This window comes from Tamandua tetradactyla, chromosome 12, assembly GCF_023851605.1.
Source record: "Tamandua tetradactyla isolate mTamTet1 chromosome 12, mTamTet1.pri, whole genome shotgun sequence".
In the NCBI taxonomy this organism is placed as follows: domain Eukaryota; kingdom Metazoa; phylum Chordata; class Mammalia; order Pilosa; family Myrmecophagidae; genus Tamandua; species Tamandua tetradactyla.
The window spans coordinates 27366138-27376947 of record NC_135338.1 but is presented as its reverse complement, the minus strand read 5'-3'; the positions used below and the strand labels follow the sequence as shown (position 1 = coordinate 27376947).

Here is a 10810-nt window from a genome sequence, read left to right as displayed (position 1 = left end):
AGGGGCAAAAAATAAAGATATACATTGTATACTACCTTAAAAGTTTATCAGAAAAAAAGTGATCAGAGCTACAGAAAAAGAAAAAACTGAGGTGGGGGTGGGGCAGGTTACAATTTTAAATAGGCTTAATCAAAGCAGACACTGGATCAAGAGCTGAAGGAGGTGAGGAATGTAGAGTAAAAGCATTCCAGACAAAGGGAAAATATAGACACAGAGCCTCTTATTTCTTATGTTATAATACTACACTGCGGGACGCAGCTCTAGCTTTTAAAAATTAAACTTCCTGGCTATTTTGGTTAAAAATAGATAGAGATAGATGTATACACATACACATGTACGTTTGATCTTAGGGCAGCAGGTGAAGGGGCTATTTTCTAAATAATGGTAACTTCCTAAAATTTCCAAATCCTGTTCAAGTCCTGACAATCCTAAAATTTCAGTCCTGACAAGGCAAAGGATGGATGCAGGCACTTCCCTCTGAAGTTTCTGTAGAGATGGCCAGAATAATACCATGTCCTTTTTGTCTATTGTTTTCTTCATGAGGAGAGATTTCTAGGAAACATGTTAATACTCAATTCAATCTTTCTAACTCACGGATGAAACACGTATGATACATATATAAAGCCAGCATCAAATGGATCAGTTATAATTAGTGAAGTCTAGTGATTATACAACTTAAATGATATAATGCTGTATATAGCACTTATTTGTATCCAAGTTAAAAAATGAGCTCCAGTACTAAAGTTCACAGAGAGAGAAAACATTTAACAAATTCACAAATTGCACTATTTAAATCTCTATTTGTCAGGTCAATTGTTCACAGCATCTATATACTCATATACAACACTGCCTCACAGTCATTGGGGCCTACTGCCTGCTTCACTTTTCTGGGAGTAGATAGGCTCTCCATAAATAACACATGCTAGCAAAAAGGTTAAGCAAAAAACCTGTCAATAAATTCACATCTTTTGGGGCAGATGAGGTGTCGAGTCCTTCCCTCCTTCCCTAAAGGATATGAATATAGTAGGTGCATCTTTCTATCGCCCTTCACAGCTTTTCATTACCTTTTCTGATGTTGAAATGTGGGTCAAGTTTGGTCGTCACAAAGAGAAGCAAATTGTCAAAAGGTTAAGTAAAGAGCCATTCACATAAAGTATGCACTAATAAAAATTTAATATCATAAAACAAATCAAAAAACAGCATTTTTTTTTTAAAAACAATTCACAATTAAAGTGGAAACAAAATTATAAGGCAGCCATCCATGGAATGATTTCATGTTTACAAAGGATCCAAAAGAGGAGACATTTAAAATCACTGTTCAGAATACTGAACCAGAGGAACTGTGGTGTTATGCCATGAAACTTACAACTTGCTAGAAGGTGCCATCGGAAAAAGAATCAAGGGCCATTTTCTCGTTTTAAGTGCTGGCATTAGTCTGAGCATTTCTTGAGAATTCTTAAATGGTGTCTAGTCCTTTCTTGTAAGTCAAATTTCTTTCAGGTATCCTGAGGTGAACCTAGATGTCTCCTGAACAAAGGGTTATATCACTGGTTTTAATTTCATAGCATCTTCAACAGTTGCTCTTTGGAAGGTGTGGACCTTCTATATTTGGATCAACTTGGCAATTATACTTAGTCTTCCAAAGGATTCAGGAACCCCACAGGCTCTTTGGGGCTTGTGCTGTTGACATGCAAGTCCCGTGGTCAGTACCTAGCTACCATGTGCTTCAGGGGTTAATAAATTATGATATTCATGTATCTTCCTAGTTCTAATCTGTGGAAAAGAGAAATACTGGGCAGTGACATTTAGAAGTTGGCTGGTAAAGAAACATAACTACATTTTCCTGCTTTCTATAAAGAACTGATAACCCGAAACAGCTACCCCTCTGTTTTTTCTAATGATGCAAAATAAAGGAACAGGGCTAACTTGGCTATTTTGAATTGGGAAATAAAAAGGTGAAAGGAGAAAAAGGAAAACACATAGCCTATGTAAGCAGTACCATTTCTAACTCTCAACATTCCAGAGCAGGACCTTGCCTAAAAAAAAAAAATGCACAACAGGGTATATAGGAAAACCAAGTCAAATCTGCAGCATCACTACTTTGGTGAAATGAGAACCAGTAAGCAATTAACTGGAGAATGTGAGAGTCAATGGATTAATAGTGTTTTTCAATTTAATTTGCCACTGAAGAGAACACTCAGAATTTGAAGGAAATCTATCCCAAACAAGGAAAGGGTATCTAATTGTAATGAAGATTAACTTTGGTTATGAGGAAGGACCATGCTTTTCATCATCAACTGCATCTTTTTTGTAGCCAAGGATTCCATTTGTAATCATAGCAGCAACTTAAGTACTGCCAATGTTTTCAAATGTATTAGAGCATTAAGGCATCCACATCTAAGGAAGCAGTTTTAAACAAGAGGAAAATGGAACTGAAATGTGCCAGAAAGTGTACACTGATATGGCCTCTCCTGGGACACTGCCCACCACATGAGCAAAGCTCCTCCTCCAGTGAAGGAGACTCCTGCCCTGCTGCTTGGTTCCCTGCTACCTGAAGATGATTTGAGCCCTGTAAGATTAGTATGGCTATTTCTGCCTGCTGACCAGGAGAGAAATGAATAGTTTCTGAGGCAGCAGGCTTAAAATCTGGGAAAACCCATAACTGTGAGAGCTGATAGGTCTTCAAAGGTTTGCTTGTTAATGGAGAGGTCCAGAGGAGAAGGCAAATTTGGAAGTTAGATGGTTCAGTCCTTGCAGAGTTCAAGGCTCTACCCAGTAAGATTTTCTAGCCAGACTTTTAAGCGTGATGGCAAGGCACTGCTGAAAGAGGCTTTGGCCAGCAGAACTAATTTGTGACCACTGTACACATGACATAGTAGTATCCAAACCAAACCAGACACTAAAATGCGCTATTTATTTGACAAAGTGAGTTTTCAAGGAGAATCAAGGCAACCACGTAATTCTGAAGGACCAGATGAAGCTCTCAAAAGTCAGCTGATATCTTATCAGGAAAGTCACTTAGACTGTCCATGTTGTACCTAATGTTGATCTTAAAATCATATGCAACAGATGGCAGCCACCACATAAAACCATATCCTATTTATGCTACTATCGTCTGCAGCCAGCAGAGGGCTCACAAGTTCTATTGCTACAGCTACTGGCCTAGTGACAAATTGAGGAAAGGAATAAAGAAATCACAGGCATGCTGGCTTATGCATCATATAAAATGTTTTACAAACTCCTAAACCCATTACCCTGAAGAAAATATCCTTGGCTCCCCCTTTATGTAATGCCATGTTTTGAAATGGTACAGAAAATAAAAATAAATTAATATTACAATATTTTACATTTCTTTGACAGAAAAGGGTTTATAAGGATTTTGGCAAATATAGAAAAATTACCCTAGTTTGTTAGATGCTTTTTCTAGCTCAATTGTTTAAATTACCAGAATATTAATGATTATGTCAACTCACACACAAAGAAGTGATATTTTATGCGCTTAACAAAGATGCATTTGACACAAAGGTAACTTCTTTGAAAGGAATAAAGAATACAAACAATAATATCTCATCATCACAGTTCAATAAGTGGTTGTCCTGATGAGAGCCCAACTCACAAAAATATTAACATTGCCACTAGTACTAAGAGACAAATCGTGGAGGGTAGAAACCAGAGGGAACTTAGGAGAAAAGCATGGAAAAGATGAAGAGACAAAAGACATGATTCCAACAAGCTTTAAATCAACAGGCAAACACTTTCTTCATTGCTAAGGGTGCTTATGTGACGCAGACTTAGCACTCCCCAAGTTGTACCAAATATTTTGCCCGAGGGACTGTTATCTGCTCAGAGTAATACTTAAACACACACACACACACACACAAACATAAACACAAGCACACACAGCACAACATAGGTTTTGGTAGCTTTACTTTAAAAAAGTTACTATAAAGATGTCAGTAACTATCCAACTTCACTTAGAATTTAATACCCCTTAATTTCTAAAGATACTTTCTGAATTTTACTGTCCTTGAAGGAAAGCCTAGGCCTGAACATACTAGAACTTGGCTCTTCTGTAAGAATGTGTTAGAGGCAGGTATTCTGCAAAAGAGAACTAGACAAGAAATGCTACAGAAGACCAGACCCCTCTTGAGAAGCCAAACCCACCTCTGTTGCTGCATTTGATGGAACGGCAGGCTGTTTGAGAGAGGCATGTGCAAAAGGAGGTGGTTAAGTCTCTCCAGACCTCCCCCTTCGGTGAGTATTTCTCTTAAGTATAAAGTCAGCTCCCCAATGTGTCTCACCATCATTTTCCTGACTCTAGCCCCAAATTAAATGCAATCACCTTTAGCATCTAAGACAGTGGGTGCTACAACCTTCCATCAAGGCATGTGGCATAGATGCTAAAAGCACCAGTCTGACATGGTGAAAACCATGCTAAAAATCAATGGATAAAATGGCAGAGCCTCTAAATTAAGAACAAAGATATTTAGCTTAATTACAGAACACTGTTTTTTCATAATTTCTATTTCATTGTGAGTATGAAGTTCTCCACTTTTCCATAAAACTAAAATCCATCTTCCCTGAGAATAGGGTTAAGAGAAACATCAAAACTCAAAATGCCCAGGGCCCTTTAAAAGACAACACAATGCAATATCTACCCCACAATGTGTTGTTTCTATTCTAAAAGCTTTTCTATTACTCCAGATTTTAATCTTGCCTCCCTCTGAACTCTAGGAACACAGGTGGAGATGGGCAAGGTGAGACAAGAGACTGAGGAATTGAGTAGCTCTCACGTGCCGGCTGTTTTCACTGTATGGCAAATGGCCACGGACAGAGGCTGGACCCTGAACATTTAATGCTGGTGTCCTATTGACAGGATGAGTGGGATGAGGCAACCGAGAACCAGGGCTGCCACCTCCAGGCGGCTGAGGCCTCTCCCACCGGAGGAGTCGGGTTTGTGGCTGTGCCCCATTCCGCCCACCTCAGGGAGGACATGAACCGTAGCAACGTAAAGGAATGTCCCAGCTGAGAAAAGCATGGCCACTCCAGTGGCATTGACCTCTGAAAGGGCTTCTTTACTGCTCTGTGAATTAAAAGAGGGAGAGAAAGAAGAAAAATTAAGTCAAGTAAAATTCAGGGTCAGGAAGAAGTTTCAGCAAGAAACAGTAATTACAACTGGTGCTGTCTGGGATGCTGGAGACAACTTAAAATCAGAACTATTTATGCTCTTTATGGGAAGTCTCCAAAGCAAGGTTTAAGAATACCAGTGACCTACACAATTGCTTTTTCAAACAAACTTCAAGCCATGTTTGAAGAGATTTGGCCTGTATTATTCTTAAGATGGAATCAACAACATATTAATGCAGATATTAAATTTCAGATTTTCATGCATTTATTTTACTAATAGTTAACAAACATCCCAAGTTCTAGTGCTTGGTGCATAGGGAGTGCTTGTGACATAGCAGTAATTAAGATGCAGTACCCACTCTTACAGGACTCAGAAATAATTTATAATCTATTTAAAAAGTGGACCTATAGACTAAGAGATTATTAATTAAAACTTTCAGTAAAGAATACGCCATAGATGCAACATATAACTCCATGTTTCCGTCAGTACACTCCTAGCAAAAGTTCTAAAACTTTTAAGTTATATTATTTTCAAGATTGAATTACTATCATATATTTATGCAGATATTTTTGGACCTGATGGGGAAGAAGTTTTTGTATTAAGTGAATAAGAAAATGCTAAATTTACGAAGGGAATTGACATGGTATTAAGACAATTTATCTTGTATAGGCTTGTCTCCTAATTTTAACTTAAGTTTGAAAAGGTAATTTAGTTGAAAAATTCAACATGAGACCATAAGTTCCAGTGGATCACAAAAAGATTAGACATTTGTCTAGAGATAAGTTAGAAATGAGGCATTCAGATTTACCTTACTCAGTCCTAAGTATGTTACCATTGACATAACTGGTGCTGCCAGTGCAAAGACCAGCAAATGTTTTCTGATTCGATTCCGCTCTAGGCCAGCATGCATTAAAAAGGAAACCAGCCCAAAAGCAGCTGGTGCCTGGAAAACAAAAATTATTTCTGATCATCACCTTACAAGTGTGGGTTGCGTTTACATCAAGAAGTACATGCTACTGGCTGAATTCACACGTAAAATAAAAACAAAAACAAAAACAAAACAGGCATAGCACCAAAATGAGCTCTGCCTTTTAGGAATTAATGTTTTAAGCTAAAAAATATCCTCTGTGTGTGTGTGTGTGTTTCTTGGATAGTAAGATAGGGAAATAAATAGTCGAGAAAAGAGTTAAAAGGAAAATATATACAAACAAAAATTACTAAAGAGAAAAACTACATACTGTATGATTTCAACTATATGATATTCTGGAAAAGGCAAAACCACTGAGACAGTAAAAAGATCAGCAGTTATCAGTGGCTCAGGGGGAGGAGGGATGACTATACAGTGAAGCCCAGGACATTTTTAGGGCAGTGAAACCATTCTGTATGACACTGTAATGGTGGATACAGGGCATTTATACATCTGTCAAAACCCAAAGAACTGGGTTCAACACAAAGAGTGAACCCTAGTGTAAACTATGGATTTTAGTTAAGGTAATGTATCTATAACGGTTCTACAATTGTAACAAATTTACCACACTATTACAAGATATTAATAATAGAGAAATTGTGTATATGTGGTGGGAGAGAGGGGATACATGGGAACTCTGTACTTTCTGTACAATTTTTTTTCTGTAAGCCTAAAATAGCTGTAAACAATAAAGTTTATGAAAACATTTTTAAAAATTACTATGAAAAACAGAAATCTGTAGAGAATTTAACAGTCTGTATATATGATCACAAAACAATAAAATCCCTTCAAGTAAAAGTTTTTAAAATGGTAGCAAAAAAAGTTAACCAGGAAGAGATTTATTCAATTCTCCAAAATGAACAGCAATTATGAAAATAAAAATACTTTTCCTTAAAATATACTACCATATTCCAGACAAATATTAATGACCAAGAAGAAATTTAAATTATGAATATATGCAATATCAAATCTTGCACCAAATTTTTACATACCTTATGTAACATTATTGCCACAAATACAATTAGCTGGACACTAGTTTGTGATGTAGAAGCTGCTGCTCCCAAAGCAACACCATCAGCTAAATTCAGAGAAATTGAAACAAAAAATAGTATAAATAACAATAGTTTAGTGGTTGAGTGTGTATGTTTTAGAGTCAGAGCTAGATTTAATTTTACGACGATTATTTAACTGTTCTGAACCTCAGCTTTCTACTCTCTAAAATGGGCCCAATAAAGTATGTATTTCTTAGGGTTTTCATGAGGATAAAATGAGATAATATATGTAAAAACCTTAGCACCTAGTCTAGACTATCCAATATATGGTAGCTGTTGTTGTTATTTGAAAAAGTATGATGCTCAAAAATCTACTGATTAAAAAAAAAAAAATCTACTGATTAATCAAATTGTAATCATAGAAATACCAAAGATTTCCAAAGAAAGCATCTTGACATGCTGCAGATGAAGAAAATAAAGAAACTAGGACTCGGCACAGATGATTTATACACAATGAGGAAATATTTGGTTGAGTGGATGGATTTCTGTTAGAAAAGCATTTGCTATATGGAAAAGTCCAAGTAATAGCATGACACCTTTCGTGCCAGAGAGGTTTCACTGGGACACACTGTCACTGGCAGAATTCTACTACTGAGACTAATTTAGAGTTATGATTCTAAGATGAGCCCAGTCAGCAAAGCTTACTTCTGCATTCTACAGCACACTTCTACTTAAACTGGTACTTTGGGTACATACTGGGTGACAGGTCTCTTCAGTACAAAAGTGCCAAAGCTATTTTCCAGATAACATACAAGGGAAGGGTCAACAAAAAGTTTCTTAAAGGCCAGATAGGAACAATTTGGTCTCTTGAAACTGCTCAACTCTGTAGTTGTAGCATGAAAGCAGCTACAAATGGGCATGACTGTGTTCCAATAAAAGTTTATTCGTGGACACTGAAATATGAATTTCATGTCTCATGAAATATTCTTTTCTTTTTCAAAGAAATGCTCCTTTAAAAAAATTTTTATATAAAAACCATTCTTAGTTTGCAAGCCTCTGTTTTAGGGCACAAGGGCTTGTGCTGAAGCACTTCATCTGGTTAACCAGCTCTTTCCTGGAAGGCCAGCCCAAGAGCATTTGATGTACTGCTCCTGTAAGGTAAACACTAAGCATCCCACTGTGTGAGAAAAAAGAAAGAGGTTCCACTGCAATCCAATCCTACCTGCAGCATGGACGACTAGTCCCAGCGTGGTGGTGATTTTGGAATTGCTAGGCCTTGTTGCTTCTGGATCTGAAGTGAAAATAAGAAACACTCCTTAATAAGGCAATAGGAGATAGAAACGATTTTAAGATTGGCTTGGAGGTGGATGAATTATTTGCAAGCTCTTCAAGTAGCAGATTATTATTCTGTTCATTTCCTGTCTCTTTTTTCTGCTTCAAATACTTGTGCAGAAGTCCTGAAGAGGTGGGCAAGAGGGAACTTTTAATTAGACCTAGGCTTCCCTTAACAGACAAATTTCTAGAATGTGTAAATCCTCTCTCCTTCCCCACCTAACCCCACTCCCACCACCAACTGCTTCAAGTCAACATGTTCACACTTCTTAACCTTTGGCTACTCCATCAAAGTGCTCTATGGCCCCCAATCACTTCTTTCTAGACAATCTGTCATTACCCTCCTCTCTTCCTTCCCAGCTGGCTTCCTGTAAATTTGCAAATTTTGATTTTCTCCATTTTATGTCTGTCACATTTGATTTTCTCCATTTTACTGCCCCCCCATCCTAACCTAAATTTTCATCACCCCCAACCTAAATAAACAATAGCTTCCCAGTTGGTTTCTCTTACTCTCATCTCTCTTTAATCTAATTCACCTTATACATTAGTCAAATTCACCTTACAGATTCTTCTTTCTGAAATACCACCTTTCTGATGTCAGTTAACTAGTTAAAGAATCTGCCTGCTTTTCAGAGGCAATCCAAACTGCTCAATTAGTTTCCTAAACCCTTTATTAATTGAGCCCACCTAACTTCTCACTATCAAGTCCAGTTAAACCAGTTTAATACCTGCTAACAAAATATTCTCATTCTCTTTCTCCAAAAATTGCCTCACCTCTAACTGCTGGCATGTACTAAACTCAGTTCGTCAGTTCAAAACCTGGACATTGTTCAAACTCTAATTCTAGGACTACCTAAAAGGGATCGAAGATTAAGTGCAGTTCAAAGATTAAATGTGTAGAAATCTACAGCTCTATATATGCAGACTCTATATGCTGGTTCAAAGCTTCTTCTGTAAAACTATCTTAGACAAAATTCCTTTCACTTAAATATGTCTTATACCCCCAACTGACTGTAAACGATAGAAAATTAAATTTCCTACTTCTTTACATTTCTTTTCTTACATGTCTTATACATGGCACAGCACTGAACACTCAATAAGTGCTTAGTAAATCCTACACAGAGGGTGAAAAACTTTTAGTATTTATCTGTATCACATGAAGATGTTACTGCTATTATAGAAAACATACAAACAAGTAATTATTGTCTAAATGACAAAAAGGTAACAGATGTGAACATCAAAATGCCAGGTAAAATGATAGATGGGCATTAGTCAAATAAATTCCAGGGTATTTGATCTTTTTAATAAGCCTAGCGCATAGAAGGACAGATTTACAGTAGAAAAAGTAATCTATCTTTTTATTAATAAATTATATTTTCCTACTAAAACACTGCAACAAAGGGCAGCTAAAGACCCCAATAACTCTGAAACAAATATTTACTATCATCTCAAATTGGGATGTGTGATAATAGTGTAATCATGTAATATAATAATCATGTATGATAATAGTGTCATAGTGTAATCATATTACACTATGACAGGCTTGTTTTGGCTTCCCTTTATACACAGTCTTATGGTCTGTGGTCTAGTCATAAGTGGCATTCTAAAATAAAAGTTGGAGGTTTTAAAAATTAAAACACAGTCTACAAATTTACAGGAAAATACCGCACTTTAGCATAAATTCAATAAATGAACTAACTTTTATTGATCTTTAATAACATATAAAACCCAGCAGCAAACAGATAAAACCAGGTAATCAGACACTTGAATGCCAGCAAAAATAATGACCTCAGAGATAAAACAGGAAGAAGAAAGAACAAAGGAATACATGCTGTATTAATTCTTTGTTAAGGATTCCAAGGCACTAATGGGCCTATAAAAGAATTTTAAGCCGACAAGAATCACAAGAAAAATGTCACAGAGGCCACTACAGGAAACTATGTAATGCAGTCAAAGTCAGATACCATTAACAGAGAGTGCTTCCCATTTGCTGTTTAGAATAACGCACATTAAAAAACCAATTACTCTTAAATCAATTTTCCAAGTTAGGATATTGCTATAAAAAAACAGTCTAAGAAAAGAAAAATTTTAAATAATAAATGTAAAAGAGATTTAAAAACTCTTAAGGCCAAGGGTGTGCTTTTTATTTATTTTTTTGCTTTGTTTTATTGAATCCCATGATTTGTTGTTGTTTAACTTCTTGTTATAGAAAATCACAAACATATTTAAAAGTAAAGAGAAAAGCATTAGGTTGAACTACATGACATTGTTGATCAACTTTTTTTAAAATTTTTTACTGTGAAATATAACATATATGCAGAAAAGTGATAAATTTCAAAGTACATTTTAACAAGCAGCTATAGAGCAAATTTCAAAGTATGGTATGGGTTC

General features: G+C 36.3%; 1 protein-coding gene across 1 annotated transcript in view; it reads right to left on the bottom strand.

Moving 5' to 3' along the window:
- Nucleotides 1-1133: 1133 nt before the first annotated feature.
- SLC39A9 (solute carrier family 39 member 9) overlaps nucleotides 1134-10810 on the bottom strand; it is a 105347-nt gene continuing 95670 nt past the window's right edge. Inside the window, exons 4-7 of the mRNA XM_077122835.1 lie at nucleotides 8310-8378; nucleotides 7088-7173; nucleotides 5937-6071; nucleotides 1134-5083 (exon numbers count right to left, since the gene is read on the bottom strand). Of these exons, the coding sequence (XP_076978950.1) occupies nucleotides 4853-5083; nucleotides 5937-6071; nucleotides 7088-7173; nucleotides 8310-8378 (521 nt within the window). The 3' untranslated portion in view covers nucleotides 1134-4852. The remainder of the gene's footprint in view (nucleotides 5084-5936; nucleotides 6072-7087; nucleotides 7174-8309; nucleotides 8379-10810) is intronic.